We start from the raw sequence: 19,711 nt of genomic DNA on the forward strand, positions 1-19,711 counted from the left end.
TGTAAACCAGATGAGCGTTCGGGTTACGAAGAGAACAAGAGGTTGCATTTATACGACCTCAACGGCCAGAGAGTCATAAAAGTAGGTACATGAGTCTAGCGACCCGCATGCAGGCATCCAAAACTCATAGGAGAAAATAAAGATATTTTTAACTTTACATTTATTTTGAAGGCAAAATAAGATTTTAAAAAATATTCAATTTGAGTAAATTGGTTAAAAAATTATAACTTATGAATTTAGCTGATAATTAAACAAACTGTCTCCTTAAGAAAGAATGTGACAGCCCATCAAAGGGCTCGGGTACAATGGCTTCATTGCTGAGTGCCCGGACAAATCACAAATACAATACAATACAATTCATTTGTTGAACATGTGTGTAAGCTGCAGAAGTATCTGGGTCTATGTTGCCCTCACTAGGCTGTTACTTTTGTAGCTGTGTGTTAATACCGAGCCCTCGTACACTGCAGTCTTTGTGTGAGGTGTTCCGTTAGTAATTAGTAAGTGGTTTGTTCTGGTTAGCCATTAGTTAGGCTATAGTTTTAAGTGATTATAGTATGAGTGTATGAGTGATTAAAATTTTTGATTTTTTATTGTTAATAAATACTGATCAGATTGTTAATTAATTATTTATCATTCAACAGCACCTTCCTCCACCCTCTCTAACCCTAGGATAAGTTTTCTTAGCTCTGGACCGGTTTCAGGAATCGTCATAATAACCTGGTGGTGCCCTATTAATTATTCTGGTCTTTTTTTGTTCATTTTTAGTTTTATCGATTAATTAATTAGGGACCAATTAGACAGAAGTAAAACTGTTACACCATATATAATCATGTATGATTACATATAATTATATATGAAACTACAGTGTAAACTCTTTATAACGTTGCTACAAGCAGTGAACTTCTTATCAAAAGCCTGGCAAGAGGTAAGAGCAGCCACTATCCAACATTTTTTTCGACATGTTGGATTATGTAGTAGCCAAGAAACGAACCAATTTGGGAGTGAAGACAATCTACCACTGAGTAAATGGATAAGCCAGTTGAACATACCAAACAATTTTAACGAAGATCTACAATCGTACGAAAATATAGATGAGGATGTAGCCACAACTGGTACACTTACAGATGAACAAATTGTTGATTTAGTGTCAAACAGTCAGGAAACACCCGATAATCAAGATGAAGAAGATGATCAAGTGGACAAAGCCGAATCACCACCAACAATTTATTATCTAAGACATACATATTAAAAATTCTTGTTATTTTGGTTGTTTTTTTGTTCACTCCGTATAACGGAGTGAACTCCTGTCGGCGAGCTCGCTTGATCATAATTATGTCGATTAATTCTGTTCGGAAAGATCATACTGTGTAGTACTGTGAATTTTAATATGAAATTAAAATTATGGAAGATTTGTTGAGATCGTGGAAGTTAAGTGATTTACATGAAACTTTTTGTGGTAAGTTTTTTGATTTATTTAATTTATACTTAGCATTATCATACTTAACCTGAACATTACGTTTACAGTATTCTTTCATTGACACTTAGCTTTTTATTTTTACCATAATTTTATCTACTTATTTTTCCTTTCCCTATAGTAAACCATATAACTGATATTGAAATCCTCGGAGAATTCCTCACCCAAACAGAAGACATTCAAAAAGAAGTAGTTCCAAGTGTTGGTTTACGTCTTCGGTTAAAAAAAAAATATGACGAATATGTACGTTAGATATTTTTCAGAAAGTCAATTATTAATTTATACTAATCTGATTATGTTTATCGAAATATTTTTATAGTTTACATTACGCAATTTCCATAATACTCATTACTGTTAACATTTTACTGCTTAATATTTTCATTAAACTTGACGCTTAAAATTAATATTACACTAAATTCAGCCAACGTTTTTAATTTTTTTGATTTTTTTTTTTCATTTATTAAATTAAAACAAAAAAAATTTTTTGAAAAATTCTACTTATGGTTTTTGAAGTTTTTTACAAATGAAATTTTTTTTATTTTTCTGTAATAATTTTCAATAAAAAACAATTCGAACAATTTTCAGATGTCGGCTAACTTAATTCTTATAAAATATATTTCGAATGTAACTAATTATTAATTCTGTTTTCAGATCTCTGGTAGTCAAAATGATCAAAATGCCCCAAGTTGTCAGATGATTCCACTGATTCAAGTATCGTCAAATGATTTTACTGTTGATAATTTAATACCAGTGGAATTTATAAATTCAAAAAGTAATACAACTGTACTAGAAGAAAATTCTGTTTCCAACAGAAAAAAAAAAAAGTATCTAAATTTTTTAATTTCGATTTAAGAAAAGTGCTCAGTGATCACCCTATTGGCAAAGAACTTTTGTTAATTGCTAAAAACGAAAAGATTACCTTGGAAGCTCAATGGATCTCATATTTGTGCGAAATTATAGTGATTGATTGTTTAAAGAAAGGCTTAGTCCTTCAGAATGAAGATATTGAGGAATTAGCTGTAAAAATTGTTGAAGTCTTTCCATCGGAGTGCACTCAAACTTTCTACGTTGCTCCAGTGAAAAAAAAAGATTCCTTACGCCAGGTCAGCATTGTCGCCAAAGGAAAACTAACCGATAAACATCGTAATATTTTAACGCTTGTTAGAACTTTACGAAAATTAGGAGATACTTCTAGTGAATCGACTGAATTTGATGAAAATATTGGAAACAATCATCAAAATTCTGCTCTTGATAGTAAGGAATGGTTGAAGCACCACCGAGATGTAGTGAATGTTTTGTTACATTGAAAGACTTCTTATGAACTACGAAGGAGTGAAGTTTTATCAAATAAATATTCTAGTGCAACGGATATATTAAATGACTGGCCGATATTGAAAGAGTCTGTGTGTGCAGATTTAATAAACACTGATTTTGAAAAAGTTTATCCAGATAATCTGATAAATTTAAGTGATTGCTGGAACGAGATTTTTATCAAGCTCGAGAAGACTTTAAATAATAAAATAAATCCGGAGCATCAAGCTCATTTAGAAATTTTGGAGCAGAAGAGTAAAGATGTTCCATTGCTGAGTCGATTTATTCTTCAACTAGAAATCTTCCTTCATTTGTTGACACCAAAATCACGAAAGAGAACAAAAAACGTCTCTTTAGCTGCGAAGTTAGATAAAAATATTAAAAATAAAAATACTCTAGAAAGTGTATGTATGCATGTTGTAACAGTTTTACCTGCTCAGGCTGGCCCCTTGTAACCGTGGGGTTTTCCCAGGTCCAGTTAGCTACCCCTTTCCTCTTTAGAAAGGGCGCCACTGGGATTTTAGACACGGTGTCCCAGAAACCGGAGGAGCATGAGAAGGAAAGGACAGGGTCGTGAGAAGTCCGAGAAAGGCTGTAAATAAGACTGAGAAAATTATTAGAAAATATAAATGATTTATTCAATCAATCTATAAACTTAACAATTTCCTTAAAACTAACTTAATTGTGAGAACCTCTCACCTACGTTAAATGGCCCTTGCCAATTTTTCCTTACAACTTAAACTAACTTAATCGTGAGAACCTCTCACCTACGTTGGCCCTTGCCAATTTTCTTAACCTCGTCACTCCGACGGAATATCTCAATATCTTAATTTCCTCGTCAACCTGACGGAATACCATAAAATACCAACTAATCACCTCGTCAACCTGACGGAATACCAATTAATATAATTTACCTCGTCAACCTGACGGAATACCAGTTAAAACCTATTCCCGACTGCGCCCCCGACTCGGGCGTCTACGCAGTGGTTTCCTAACTTAATCCGTTGTACCCCGACTCGGGCGTCTATACAACGTTTCTAAATACTCACTAAATTCCATACAAAATCGTCCACCGGACGTTAACTCAATTTCTCTAACTCTCATTCAATATGCCAATTCTCTCAATCTCAATTTCAATTAACAATTAAATTTTCCTAACAATTCTCAATATACAATTTATCAATCTCACAAAATTTAACATTTGTCGGTTTTCTAAATTATTCAATTCTTAATTCCAAAATTCTATCAAAATTTTTCAATTAAATTTCACTAAATATCTTTTGACAATTTTCCCTTAATAATTTACTTATTCTCAATTTTCATCAAACTACATAATTAAAATTGTTTCATTAAATTTAGCCAACCGGCCTTAATTTATATTCTCACAATTTCAAGAATTTAACACACAACTATAAATGACCTTTATTCTGAACTACGCACTTTTCCGAAATTTCCAAATTTTCTAAACTAATTGTCAACTAATTTTGAATATTTATAACAAAAGACCGAATTTATTTTAATTAATTTCTTGATGACAGTTAATTGATAATTATTCTTAATTCTATTTTCTTAATTTCTAAATGACCTTGGCAAACTTAACCCGATTGGAATTTGAAAATTATGTATAGACTATTCGAGACGCTTAATTTTAATTTCAGTAAAACTTATATTGGTCAATTCAGCCTGATTGAAATACAAGGGCCTAAATAACCAATTTACCTGAAGTTCCAATTATTTCAGCCAACGATGGAATTATCCCAGAGCAAGTGAAATTTAGCCAACAGCACTTCCTTCAGCTTCTCGAGTCCGTAAATTTCTTTTCCTCGTCTATTCGATCACAGTTATTTCTCGTACAAATTTTCTGTAAAAGCCGATAAATAAATAATGGATCAATTATAAATTCGTCAGCCTAAAGGCCTGACTGGATGAAATTTTTTTTTTTTTTCAAGGAATTAAAATATAACAGCTCGCTTCGTTCCTCTTTCGTGAAGCCTCGAGCAAATTTCTACTTACGTTATTTTGATGGTAAATCACTGAGCACTGTACAACCACAAGTCTCGTCCGCCAAAAGGTGCTGTTTTGGTGCTCACCGGCTCTTTTATAACCTCTCTATCAGGTTCTCGAATTTTCCCATTATCTCGTTCCCGCTTAGATTTTCTGGGGAACCGCGGTGGGGACTTAGCGACCCGTACGACCCGGTGACGAGTCTTACAACTAGCTACTCACCCTCAGAAGGTACGGAGTAGTCCCTACTCACCGCGACAAGATAACAGTGACACTAGCCACGCGCGGAAATTCAAATTCCCTGTCACACTCCCCCCTGCCAGACTGTCACCAAGGGCGTATGCATCGCGAAGGCCTGACCTCTAAGGATAGGATATAGCCATGGATTAAAATCACTGGAAGAAACAAATTAGAAAACAGCCCTTTATTCAGACAACCACTGTTAATACAATCGGTCATCATCCGAGCTAGGATGGATGTTCAGTACATCGTCTGACTCCCATCCAGAGTCCGCTGCGGACTCATCCTCCTCCTCGGCCAAGTCCAACCCGAACACTTCCATGTTGGCCCAATCGGGGCCCCTTTCTCGGTTCTTTCTCTTCTTCTTTTGCTTCCTTTTCTTCTTCTCCTGGTGTCCTTGGGTGTATCCACCTGGAGCAGGAGGACCTGGGGCCTGAACGTAAGTTTTAGCCAGTCCCTCTGCTATAGGCATTGGCGCTGATGACTCCGCTTCAGGAGAAACCGGAAGAGCTCGGGCCTCATCCTGCCAGCCTGCCAATTTTGGAATACGCTCTGGTGTCTCCCCTGGACAAGGCTTCTCCGCAGATGGACCCTCCGCATCAGGGCGAGATGGTCCGTTCCTCAAGAAATTTCGTGCCGAAACTGTACCATGAGCTAGATGCCTACATAAGTTTCGTAATCTTTCTGGGCTAGCATCGGGTCGCTCCAACCACTCCTGCAACTTCCGCTTCCTATATTGGCGATGTTTTTGCCCCTTAGTAAGCCGTTTACTAGGACCAGCGACGGGCTCTTTTAGTGGAACTAGAGTCGACGGTGGTGACTTTTCTTCAAGCATCTCAGTGGACCTCGTTCCTGAACTTATCGGTGGGGCATCTGCCTGAGTATCGGGTAGCCTTGCGGCCTGCTCCGAATCCTGGCATACAGTGATTACCAAATCACGAAACGGCAATCGTTCCACTCTCGGCTCAGTTGGACCTGGAGCAATTGATCTGCTCGGAGGAATCACTGGACCAAGTCTATCAAAGACTGACCGGCCAGTGAGTACATCTCTTCCCTCTGGAGGTTCACTGATTACGCCGATCTGGAACGAACCAGATCGAACCCTGATGGCTCGACGCGCTACTCCATATGCCCGACCAAATCGGGGCACTTCCCGGCGACTGACCAATCGTCTCATCACCTCAGCTCTGCCAGCCCCTCTAGACCGGCGTCCTTGTCGCTCCATCTGGAAAAAAATTAATGTTAGCAAATTCCGATGTAGCATACTTTAACTTCTTAATTAGTCGTCTTCTGAGCTAGCCTATCACTTCTACGAGGAATTTTCAGATCTGGAGTATAATGAAAGCCTGCGGATTTCCCTGATTCGTTAACTAGTTCAACAACTAATGGACTAACTACCCTAGAAATCGTAGCCGGACCAAGATATTTATTCCCCAGACTAGCACTATAACCCTGAGCTTTATTACTAAGCTTCCTATTCGGATAGTAGACTTTATCCCCGACCTGAACTTCCGGTATCGACCTAGCCTGATTGTAATACCTAGCCTGTCTTTCACTTTCTCTTTGCATATTGCTCTCAATCTTATGCCTAAGCTCATCTAGGCGAGCAACCCGCTGTTTCCATTCATCCTAGTCCAAATCAAGGTCTCCTAATTCGGACTCAGTCAAATTCCCAGATAGACGGGGTTCTTGGCCATGGACCAAAAAATACGGGGAAAGCTTCAGCGCAGCATGATATGAACTGTTATGGGCTAACTGGAAGTCCCCAGGTGTTCATCCCACTTGGACTGATCCTTATTAATGTATGCTCGAATCATGGGCTTTAAAGTCCTATTTATCCTCTCTACTGGATTGGCCTGCGGGTGAGCGACTGCTAAGGGAGTAAATTTTACTCCCGTAGTTCTTAGATATTTCTTAAGCGTATCATTAACGAATTCTCTGCCATTGTCCGTTATTAAAAATAGCGGATACCCTCTCAAAGAGAAGGTACGCTTTATCGCATCAACAACCGTAGCCCCAGTATGACGACGTAATGGGTGTAGTTCCACAAATCGGGTGTACAGATCCTGAATCACCAATACATACTGGTTTCCTTTCCGGGACCTGGTAAACGGGCCTGTAATATCCGCAGCTACTACGGCCCAGGGCCGGATAGGTTGTCTGGTCTGCATCGGAGCTTTAGACGAAGTTTGTTTGTATTTTACTCTTTTGCATACTTCGCATGTTTCAACAAACTCGCCGACATCTTGGTACATCCCGGGCCAGTAGTACCGTACTTTGATACGCTCATACATCCGATCGCGACCCAAGTGCGCTGCATCAGGATCCTCATGATTCCTTCTCAGAACATCGGGTACTTCTGAGTCCTTCAGGACCAATTTCCAAGCCATCTCATCCCCGACAATTGATTTTAAAAGATCTGGGCGATGGTAATTCAGACGGTCATCTATTATTCGCCAGTCAGGAAAATTTTCTGGGTTCCTTCGGACATTGTTGAGTTTCCTTTCATACCAATCCGCTAACTGGAGTTGAAGACAGCCAGTATTACCGAGGCCTTTCTTCACCTCCAGCCAGTCTTCCGGGTCTTGATCCTCATACATCCGGGACAAAGCATCTGGACCTTCGTTTTCGGTCCCCTGCGATGTTCAATGTTGATCCGGTGAGAGAGGAGTTCTATTGCCCATCTTGCAAGCCTACCATTGGGATCACGCAAGGAGTGTAGCCATTTCAACGACGCGTGATCGGTCACGACTGTAAATGGGGCACCCTCCAAATAACAGCCGAGTTTGCGCACTGCCCAAACTACCGCCAAGCATTCCTTTCGGTAGTAGTATATCTAGTCTCAGCACCCCGAAGTGGTCGACTGAGGCAGATAATCAAGTACTCCTTACCGCTATCCAGATCCTTTTGCACCAGGAATGCTCCCAATCCAGTGTCACACGCATCTGTATATAGGTAGTATGGAAGTCCCAACTGAGGAATAGCCAGTGGACGAGCGTCCACCAAGGCCTGCTTCAACTGTTGAAAAGAATGCTCCTCTTGCTCTCCCCATTTCCACTCTGAGTTCGCTCCTGTTAGTTTATTCAGCGGCCCTTGTGCTTTTGCTACATCTTGTAAATGGCGATGATACCAATTTACAAGACCCAGAAAACTGCGTAGCTGTTTACGATTTGTTGGTCGAGGAAAATTGACGACTGGAGCTATCTTCTCCGGGTCAGGATGAAGACCATCCCTGTTAACAATAAATCCTAGAAACTTAACCTCTGGGCGGCAGAATTTCGATTTATCCGGGTTAATCAGCAAATTGGCCTCTCTGAATACTTCGAAGACCAAACTCAGGATATTTTTATGCTCTTCCAAGGTGGTACTGATGACAATCCAGTCATCCAAGTACGCAAAGACTTTATCCAACCAGTCCATAGGTAGAGATCTTTCTAACAGCTTTCGGTGAAAACGTTCCTTCAGCTCATCCATAGCCTTTTGGAACGTACTAGGGGCTCCAACCAAACCATAGGGCATCCGCAGCCACTCAAACTGGCCTCGTCCTTCCACAGAAAAAGCGGTAAGGGGAATGGACTCGGGAGCCATGCAGATTTGGTGGAAAGCTTCCTTTAAGTCCATAGTGCTGATCCATATTGCTCCATGTAGAGCACTCAATATCCGCAGCATGTTGGGTAGCGGATGAGCTGGAGGTATGGTGACCTTGTTTATAGGCCTATAATCCACACAAAACCTCCAAGTGTTATTAGCCTTGGATACCATGACTGGAGAGCACGACCATAAGCTACAGCTCGGTCGGATGAACTTTTTCTCCAAAAGCTCGTCAATCTGTTTATTAAGTTCTTCATTTACTACTGGACTCCTCCGATATGGCCTGATCCTTACAGGAACGGCCTCGGGTTTTAATATTATTTCATGCTCAACAATATTGGTAAGTCCTTGGGTTGGTAAGTCCTTGAATTTCTCCAACTCGCATCTAAGAAACTCCTGGAAACCCTGATCTGGTTCTGTGGAAATTCTAACACAGACCGAGAGTCCTTCTTTACAGGAAACCAACTGGAATGGGTGAAACTCTGGACTTCCGCTGAACTGCCAGGTCCTATTCTTGCTGTCAATTATCACTCCAAATTGGAGAACAAAATCCATACCCAGGACTATAGGGTGGCTGAGATCTTCTAGGACACTCAGATACTGTTCTCCAGCAACAGAGCCGATCTGGATGATAAATGGCGCTCCACCTTGACTTTTACACCGAGTGCGATTCGCCAATAAAATCCCTCGTTTCTGAGTCTCGTCTGCCCTGAGCTCTCCTGAAGCAAGTTCCTGAATATTGTCATATATCTTGCTATTGATATACGATCTTTCACTGCCAGTGTCCAAAATACCGCTCAGAGTAACTCCAAATATCCACAAGGACACAGGGATCCTAGCCGTAATACTTGGAGGCCTAGGACCTGTTCCTGGAATAAAAATTTTTCTCTCTGCCAACTTATAGTTGATCTTATTTATCAAAGATCCACCCTGAAGTATTCTCGGGATGAAAGCTGCTCTAGATGTCATTTCTGGTGTATTATTCGGGGCCTGTTGGTCCGAAACCCAGCCACCAGGGCCTGTATTTTGGGACCACAGCCGAGTCTTGTCATCTTCAACTTCAAAACCTGGGTCCAGTTCATCTTCCCATAAGGTTTCGGGTTCATTGTCTTCCTGATGAACTTCTAAAGAAGATAAATTACAGTTAATATTTATTTTAGCATCAGTATTAATTATAGAAAAACCAGGATCTTCAAATACCCTCAGAACCTGCTGAAGAAATTCTGGTTGATCTTCTGGTAGATCATCTTCAACCCAGGAGATAAGTTGATTAATGCTGCCTGTATCAGCAGACACTTTCGTAGTTGATGTTGGTGGGCCTACTTCAGAGCGAGGTAGCCGATTGGCCTGTCCTGGTTCTGAGCAGCCAGATGTCTCATTCGGTAACTGGTCATTACTAGACCCCAATGTTGCTCTTTTAGTGACCTGGACCGACGGGGAATTCGGGACAGGTGAGGTCAGTTTTTTGCTTCCTCTTCAGTCCGAGATTCACTTTTATGCTCACTAGGTTTTGGACTATTTTGAGAACTCTTTGAGCGGATGTCGTTCGACAACAATGGACAATTTTGTCTGGTGTGACCAATCTCGAGGCAGTTATTACATATGTCCTGTCTGGGATTAGTACAGGTATCAAAAGAATGTCCCAGGCGACCGCAGTTATAACATGGTCTAGGAAATCTCGGGGACTGGGGCCTATAAGGCTGTCGATAATAATTCTGGTTAGCTCTTACTCGAACCCCATACTTATTATTGTATGATGTGGTCGGTGATGCTAACGCGTTGCAACCTCGTAATTCCGACTCTTCCTCCTGGTAATCATCTTTCTCAAACTCCTGCTCCATTGTCCCAAATCTAGGTTTATCCTGGAATTTTACAGATTTTAGAGTCTGAAAAGGCTGCGTAGCCTCTCCAAGGCACCTCGTGGCTTCGTGTAGAGCGTTCACTAGATCTTCATAGGAAAAAACCGGCCTGGAGAAAACCAGATTTCGTAGTTCATCTGTTAGGTGGTTTCTAATATTTGACACCTGATCCTCTATAGGTGGTGGATTCATCATTGTCAAATATTTCTGCTGAACCTTTAACACAAACTCTGTAACGTTCTCTCCAGGTTTCATCCGCAGTTTACCGATATCGTGTATGATTTGATAATCTGTTGACGCGCTTCCTAAGGCCTTACGAAATTCTATTTTGAATTGCATATAAGATCCCCATCGCTCGTAGTTGTTATCAAACCAGCGTGCCGGAGTTCCACGTAGCATATATCCCATGGAGCCCAGGATTTCGTCCTCTGTCCAGCCCTCGCGGTGTGCTCTGCTCTCCACTGCTCGGAGAAATTCTTCGGCCGAAATTCCATCTTGTGGGAAGATCAAGTTACCCACCTTCAAGCTTGATAAAATGTCCTTCCGCCTTCTTTCGTGCAGGAAATACCTGGTGCCAATGTTTGGGCTTTGGTATTGACTTTGGAACGGAGGTGGAGCCATCCCCGGCCCTGTGTTTTGGCCTTGGGAGTGTTGGCCTGGACCTCGTCCAGAGTGGTCTTGATTATGAACCGCAGAGTCGCCTCGTGTGTATGTTCGTTGTTGACCCTGGGACAGTTGAAGCTGATTTAATTGTTGTTGAAGGTAATTGATCCTTTCTGGTAAAGGAATTGTTTGGACATCCTCAGTCCTGACCCTGTTATTCTCCGATTGATTTCTTAAATTGGGCGGTGGAACCGTTCCTTCCCCCCCTGCCAAACCTTGACCCGGAGGGGCCAGGGTTGTACCACGCAGCTGAAGATCAGTAGCGTTGAAATCAACCGGTGAACGTGACCACCCCGAATTGTCACGACTGTCAAACTTGTTCATCAGCTCACGTTGGGATTGAAGTATCTCCTCCAGCATATGCGACAAACGACCAATGACAAGAGAATTTTCTTCGTTTATTGTCCTTTGGTCCGTGCCCATTTGTCTAACCGCATCTGATGCTCGATCCATACGGTTGAAAATTCTCTGCATATCTGGGGTTACTACCGTTTCGTCTGAGCGATGATCCACTGGAGGTTCAAAGTAATGTTCATTGTTCTGGACAGCGCCTCCAGCCAGAGTACTCTGTCGGCGTAACTCACTATAGGCCTGTGAGGTGTGCTGACCCATAGAACTCTCAGCAATTCTACTACTCATCGTAGTTATAATCGTCGAGGTCGTAGTTGTTGCTGTTGTCAACGTTGGGGTTAGTGAGTACATGTCTGTCGAGCCTGGGTTAGCCATGGCATTATACCGGCCTTGCCCGCAGCCTGCAGACTGTATACGTCTGTCCGGTGTATCATTATTATTTTGATTGCTCATAATTGACTCACTAAGTAATACAAAAACAAATTTTATTAAAGCTTGACAAAAGTTGAATTTTCTCAATCGACTATTTTGAGTGCAATTAAATAAACTTAATCCCTCAAGGTATTTTAAGTAGATAGAATATACTGCCTTGACGAAAATTTTAAAATTATATTCAAAATTACTTTCTAAAGAAATTTTTCAGAGGATTAGTACACAATGAAACTTTTGCTAGATTTACTCTAAGCTTGTAGCTAAAATTTTCCAATACTTATTTTCGGTCTTTGAATTCTAATTTTATTTGTCGCCAAATTTATTTTTAAATTTCTAATCTCTAAAATATTTTATTTTTCACTTTTACTTTTACCAATATTACTTTCTTTAATCCCTAACTTATTCGGTTTTTCTCTTCTATTTTTATTCACAACTAAAATTTTCTAATCTCTTCTTTCTACTTATTTTCTTTAATTTTCAACTAACTAGATGTTTTTTCAAAAATTTTTCTCAGAAAATTTGTAACCCTTCCCAAACTTCTCAGGGGTTGTTAGAGTAGTTGGGCGCCAATGTAACCGTGGGGTTTTCCCAGGTCCAGTTAGCTACCCCTTTCCTCTTTAGAAAGGGCGCCACTGGGATTTTAGACACGGTGTCCCAGAAACCGGAGGAGCATGAGAAGGAAAGGACAGGGTCGTGAGAAGTCCGAGAAAGGCTGTAAATAAGACTGAGAAAATTATTAGAAAATATAAATGATTTATTCAATCAATCTATAAACTTAACAATTTCCTTAAAACTAACTTAATTGTGAGAACCTCTCACCTACGTTAAATGGCCCTTGCCAATTTTTCCTTACAACTTAAACTAACTTAATCGTGAGAACCTCTCACCTACGTTGGCCCTTGCCAATTTTCTTAACCTCGTCACTCCGACGGAATATCTCAATATCTTAATTTCCTCGTCAACCTGACGGAATACCATAAAATACCAACTAATCACCTCGTCAACCTGACGGAATACCAATTAACATAATTTACCTCGTCAACCTGACGGAATACCAGTTAAAACCTATTCCCGACTGCGCCCCCGACTCGGGCGTCTACGCAGTGGTTTCCTAACTTAATCCGTTGTACCCCCGACTCGGGCGTCTATACAACGTTTCTAAATACTCACTAAATTCCATACAAAATCGTCCACCGGACGTTAACTCAATTTCTCTAACTCTCATTCAATATGCCAATTCTCTCAATCTCAATTTCAATTAACAATTAAATTTTCCTAACAATTCTCAATATACAATTTATCAATCTCACAAAATTTAACATTTGTCGGTTTTCTAAATTATTCAATTCTTAATTCCAAAATTCTATCAAAATTTTTCAATTAAATTTCACTAAATATCTTTTGACAATTTTCCCTTAATAATTTACTTATTCTCAATTTTCATCAAACTACATAATTAAAATTGTTTCATTAAATTTAGCCAACCGGCCTTAATTTATATTCTCACAATTTCAAGAATTTAACACACAACTATAAATGACCTTTATTCTGAACTACGCACTTTTCCGAAATTTCCAAATTTTCTAAACTAATTGTCAACTAATTTTGAATATTTATAACAAAAGACCGAATTTATTTTAATTAATTTCTTGATGACAGTTAATTGATAATTATTCTTAATTCTATTTTCTTAATTTCTAAATGACCTTGGCAAACTTAACCCGATTGGAATTTGAAAATTATGTATAGACTATTCGAGACGCTTAATTTTAATTTCAGTAAAACTTATATTGGTCAATTCAGCCTGATTGAAATACAAGGGCCTAAATAACCAATTTACCTGAAGTTCCAATTATTTCAGCCAACGATGGAATTATCCCAGAGCAAGTGAAATTTAGCCAACAGCACTTCCTTCAGCTTCTCGAGTCCGTAAATTTCTTTTCCTCGTCTATTCGATCACAGTTATTTCTCGTACAAATTTTCTGTAAAAGCCGATAAATAAATAATGGATCAATTATAAATTCGTCAGCCTAAAGGCCTGACTGGATGAAATTTTTTTTTCAAGGAATTAAAATATAACAGCTCGCTTCGTTCCTCTTTCGTGAAGCCTCGAGCAAATTTCTACTTACGTTATTTTGATGGTAAATCACTGAGCACTGTACAACCACAAGTCTCGTCCGCCAAAAGGTGCTGTTTTGGTGCTCACCGGCTTTTTTATAACCTCTCTATCAGGTTCTCGAATTTTCCCATTATCTCGTTCCCGCTTAGATTTTCTGGGGAACCGCGGTGGGGACTTAGCGACCCGTACGACCCGGTGACGAGTCTTACAACTAGCTACTCACCCTCAGAAGGTACGGAGTAGTCCCTACTCACCGCGACAAGATAACAGTGACACTAGCCACGCGCGGAAATTCAAATTCCCTGTCACACCCTAATCAATTTTAAATTTAACTAACAAAACTAACAACAATAAAAATTACCAGGGCGCCACCAGGATTATTAATCACGGTTCCTGGAACCGGTCCAGAGCTGAGAAATCTTAATCTTAGAGTAGAGAGAGTGGAGGAAGGTGCCGCTAAATAATAAAAATTTAATTAACAATCTGTACAGTTTTATTAACAATAAAAAATAACAAACTTAACAAATTTAAGCGCTCACACACACACTTTAATTAACTTATAATCTAACGAAGCGGAGAACAACTGCGAACTAAACGATATTTACAAACGAACCTTCCAATTGACGATACGATGACTAGACGGGCTTTTTCGAACAAACGGTCTCCCACACCTGTCTTAAAACTAATTGGGCTTTTTCGAACAAACGGTCTCCCACACCTGTCTTAAAACTAATTGGGCTTTTTCGAACAAACGGTCTCCCACACCTGTCTTAGAACTAATTGGGCTTTTCGAACAAACGGTCTCCCACACCTGTCTTAGAACTAAACTTAAAACTATAAGTCCACCGGACTAACACAACTAACTCCACACTTAAAATTAAGTCCACAGGACTACCGAACTTAACACTATTAACACTCTCTATCACGCATAACCCGCTCAATTCTTCACACACATAACCCACACTTCGCTTAAATAGTTTAATTAATTTTAAATGATTTTAATTTAATTACAATTTTCAAATTTATTTTACTCAATCATTGGCTATCGGTGAAACGAAAATTCTTATTTAACGATTTAATTCTGACTAAACTTTTATTCGCATTGACCTTGACGCAATATCACTGATTACTTGGGCTTAATATCCACGCCGACAATTATCAAGTGTCATTAATTTTAATTTAATTACTTTACGGACTTAATCCCCCAAAATTATTTAATTTACACGTGACAAAAAAATAATTTTATAATAAAATAATTTCAATAAAATTTCTCAATATAATTTTCTTATCAATTTTCCGATCGGTATTGTTTTTAATAATAAATTTTTAATAAAATATTCTTAATAATTAATTTTCAACAAAATAATCTTAATAATTTCCCGAGCTATCTTGTTTTCAATAATAAATTCTAAATATCACAATCTTAATAATTAATTCTCAATAAAATAATCTTAATAATAATCTCTCGGTTGTCAGTTACAAAAATTCGACACGAGTCGAAACAGTCAATTTTTTATTTGCTAGAACATTCGCTGGATAAGTCTTGTTTGACCTTGGGTATTGGAATTTATGCGACACACAAAATTGACGCTTGACGGAAATTCCACGAATAAAAACCCGTCGATTATTTTCAATGACAAAAATCAATCAATTTTTCAAGTTAAATATTGTGAAAATAAATTTAACAAACCTTCAGATGTCAATTAATTAACTGAAAACTTCCAGATATTAAAACTTTCCCCCGCAAGGTCGATTAAGTGATCCTCGGGTATAAACCCCCATAAAAATCACTCAATCTAAAAACTAGCAAATGTTCCACAATTAATTTATTAAATTTTAATAAAGAAAAGAAGAGGAATGATAGACCGAGTATGAACCGCGGTCTATCTTCCACCCACGGAATGAATAATGTACCTGGGTAATCGTTTTACTCCTTTCACGAATATTATGTGCCGTGGTGAGTCTTCCAGGTGCAGGTTGTAAATTCCCTTTTCCTTATCCTTCACTCCGGGTATGTCTTGAAATTTGGTATATTCCTGTTAATTCCGTAGTGGTGACCGGTGCGGCTGACTATCAAACCTCTTCTGATTCTATCACCCTCCAACTACCGAATACTTACCCATTCCACTCCCCTCTTAATTACTACACGGGAGACCCGGAAGATCGGGGCGCGCCAGTGCTGAGTCGACTAATTATCGATCTCAGGTGATTTATCGATTTAGGGTAATTTACCCTGTTACAATGTAAAAATACCCGGCGACATCGAGAAAGCTTGTGCTGCGAAAGTATCTTTAAAAGCAACAGCGAAATCTACTATTCAGCCTTACTTGATAGTGGTGGGTCCAAATGTTTTGGATTTAAAAAAAATTTACGTTCAAGTTGATAGCTTCCGTTTTGAGGCTTCAAGCTTCGCTGCTGGATTTGATTTGTTATTTAAATTTTATGTATTGTTCAAACTTGTGTTACGTCGAAAACGCAACTAAAATTTAATTATTTTTATCCTAGCCGTTAGGCTAATAGATAAGGATCTGAAGCTTTATGGGAAGGGGTTGAAGTTATAATATAAGAAAATGAATTCAATTTAATAAATATATTATAAAATTATCATACAAAGATTTGAATTATTAAAACAAACATAAAAATCTTAATTAAGAACTTACTTAAATGTCATTGTTACCGTTTCTTTACATAATTGAAATTTACTTTACTAACAATTGTTTTTTTTTTTTTAATCTGACGCGTGGTTTCATTAAAACTTATAAAAACTTTTTCGATGTTAACACTAGGACGTCAGGACAACGAGAGAGATATTTTTCTGTTGAAAAATCGTAAAGGTGTCGAATTTTAGGGCGTTACTTATTTTTACTAGATGGGAGAAATAATGTCCAATTGTTTTTCTATTTCCTTGAGCCCTTGCCCTCTCTCTTAGATTTTTCTATAATGTTGCATGAGTCCCCTCTACTTGGGTCAGAGTACAATATCGCTTCTCCTTTACTCTTATGCTCTATTATACATCTATGTGTTTGTGTATACGTAAGTGCATTTATGCATAGACAAAGACATACATGTGTACTATTTTACATTTAATTATTTACTGTGACCAAATTTTTATATTAAATTAGTTAGATAAAATTAATTTGTGCATAGATTACAAATTTTCATTAGTTTTTTAGATCTAAATTTTTCTTTTTATTTAAGTCGTTATTTTATTCGAAAATAAAAGAAAACATTTATTTATTTTTTTTTTGTTTAAACTTAAATTATAGTTATTAAATTTTGTTCCTTAAATTATCAACATATATATATATATATATATATATATATATTTTTTTTTTTCTGTTGATACTAGAATTATCATAACATTCCTTTTATTTTTTTTTCTTTTATCATTATTTACTTTTATTTTATTTAAACTATTGTTTATAGATACATTTATTTTGTTATCGAAAACTTCTATTTCGGATCTCGACAAAGTTTAAAATTCCATTAGGGTATTTGTTCAGGCTCAAATCCCTTAGTATGGTCAGGCCCAACTAAAACTGAATTTTTCAAATAAGTTTCTTTTGAAAATGCTATTGATAAATTTGAAGATAACAAGATTTTAAAAATAAAATAAATGTATGTAATTAGTTGTAAGAACATAAAATTATTTATGAATAATTAAATTCTATTTGTTATAAAATAACAATGTCGGACGTTGAGTCCGACATAACACTTGCTTATCCTGTTGAAACTCAACACTTTTGGTATTTCATACAGTGTGGTATTTATAAAATACGAACGGACTCTGATGTGCCCATACCATCAATGTTCACTATTTTAAATAAATTGAACCTTAACCAAAAGTAAAATTAATAAGCAAATGAAAAAAGTTACATGTTAAAAATATTTATCATTTATATTATATTTATATTATACATTTATTATTTATTTTTATTTTAATAATATCAAAAAAAAAATGAATAGTCCGCAACGTAATATTAAAGACGATGTTTTTAAATTTGTCAATAAAATGTATGGCTATCCTGCCATTACTCAAAGTATGGCTCAAGACATGATTAATGATTTTAAGCAGTTAATGACTGGAGTATCGGCAGCTATCTTGAAAAATTTAAAGAAAGAAATACCAGTCGAGTACCATGATTTCATAGAAGTTTGTTTTGAAAGCGATATTTTTGATAATTTTCAGTCAACTTGGAAATCTATACAGCAATTGAAAGCTTCTGATAATTATATTGCTCCACAACAATTCAAAATTGGCGAGATAGATGACAATAAAACAGTCGGAAACACCGTTGTTTTCACAAAAAAATCTTGCTATGGACAAATGATACCATTACGTGCAACACTGAAGAAATTTTTGGAATTGCCGAACGTTTTTAAAGTTGTGAGGAATTTTATCAGCAATGAATCTGCTACAAACGATATTGGAGGAGTTTATACTAGTTTATTCCAAGGTACAATATGGAAAAATATTTCTCAAATATTTACTGGAAAAACAGTTGTACCACTCTATTTGTACTATGATGATTTTGAAATAAACAATCCTCTTTCATCGGCAGCTGGAATCCATAAAGTTGGAGGTTTATATTGTTCAATCGCGTCATTACCACCTAAGTTTGCATCAGCTACTGATAATATTCTTTTAGCCCAATTAATATACAATTCCGATTACAAGGAGTTCGGAGCTGAACGGTGTTTTGCCGAAATAAAAACCGAATTTAATCATTTAGCAAAAAAAGGTATAACAATTGAAGTTGATGGTGAAAATCACACTATTTATTTTGTATTAATTGGTTTATTAGGTGATAATTTAGCTTTAAATAGTCTTCTTGGCTTTAATGAATGTTTTATTAGTGACTATTACTGCCGGTTCTGCCGAGCATCTAAAAATGAAGCACGAAAACTAACCGTAGAAAATAGATGTCTGTTAAGAACTAAACAAAACTACGAATTGGATTTGTTAGATCATCATTATGGTGTAAAAACAGTTGTGTTTTTAATGAAATAGAATTCTTTCATAATATTAGCAATTTGACCATTGACATTATGCATGATTTGTACTTAGGAGTCTGTAGATATGACATGGCAAAAATTATAAAACATTGTATTAAACAAAAATATTTTACTCTAGAAAATTTAAATAATAGATTAAAATTTTTCGATTATTCGGATATTGATTGTGGTAATAAAATTTCTTCGATCAGCGAAAATCATATTCAAAATGAACATATGATTATTACAGCTGCAGAGATGTCGTGTTTGGTTGCTTATTTTGGGATTTTAGTTGGAGATTTAGTTCCACCAGATGATCCGGCATGGGAGTTGTATACTTATTTATACCCCTTGCGACTTTCAAATCATTCTGAAATCAGTCTGAAAAAATTCTGGAAACGTTATGGAATCATGATGGTTCCAGAGTGATTTTGTGCCTATTTTCCAGCATGAAACCAGAGTGAACCCAGACTAAAGCCAGAGTGGAATCAAATAAAAAACAACTATTACGCTCGGGAATCGAATCTGGGACCTGACGCTTGAAAGACTAATTCTTTACCAGTTTACCGATGAGAATTACTTGAATATCAGGGTTTTTAACAACTACAAGTAATGCAAATCGTATACACGATCAATGCGTAATGAACAAAATTTTTTATTTCGTTTGTAAAT

At 37.4% G+C, this 19,711-nt stretch overlaps 2 protein-coding genes and 1 long non-coding RNA gene across 3 annotated transcripts; 1 reads left to right on the forward strand and 2 right to left on the reverse strand.

Annotated features, from left to right (window-relative positions):
- Positions 1-3,398: 3,398 nt before the first annotated feature.
- Positions 3,399-13,426, reverse strand: LOC141534582 (uncharacterized). Its single transcript, XR_012480441.1, has 2 exons — positions 12,842-13,426; positions 3,399-3,699 (listed from the first exon to the last, which is right to left on the reverse strand). It is a non-coding gene; the product is annotated as an uncharacterized LOC141534582 (long non-coding RNA).
- On the reverse strand, positions 4,183-6,213 carry LOC141534581 (uncharacterized). Its single transcript, XM_074254014.1, has 2 exons — positions 4,799-6,213; positions 4,183-4,646 (listed from the first exon to the last, which is right to left on the reverse strand). The coding sequence occupies exon 1, from the start codon at positions 6,204-6,206 to the stop codon at positions 5,232-5,234; it is 975 nt and encodes a 324-aa protein (XP_074110115.1). The 5' UTR covers positions 6,207-6,213; the 3' UTR covers positions 4,183-4,646; positions 4,799-5,231.
- Positions 13,427-18,056: 4,630 nt separating the features above from the next.
- LOC141535425 (uncharacterized) lies at positions 18,057-19,055 on the forward strand. Its single transcript, XM_074255349.1, has one exon. The coding sequence runs from the start codon at positions 18,057-18,059 to the stop codon at positions 19,053-19,055; it is 999 nt and encodes a 332-aa protein (XP_074111450.1).
- The last annotated feature ends 656 nt before the right edge of the window (positions 19,056-19,711 follow it).

This window comes from Cotesia typhae, unplaced genomic scaffold, assembly GCF_013202065.1.
Source record: "Cotesia typhae breed Kobodo isofemale line unplaced genomic scaffold, CoteBio_Ctyphae scaffold_13, whole genome shotgun sequence".
NCBI lineage: Eukaryota > Metazoa > Arthropoda > Insecta > Hymenoptera > Braconidae > Cotesia > Cotesia typhae.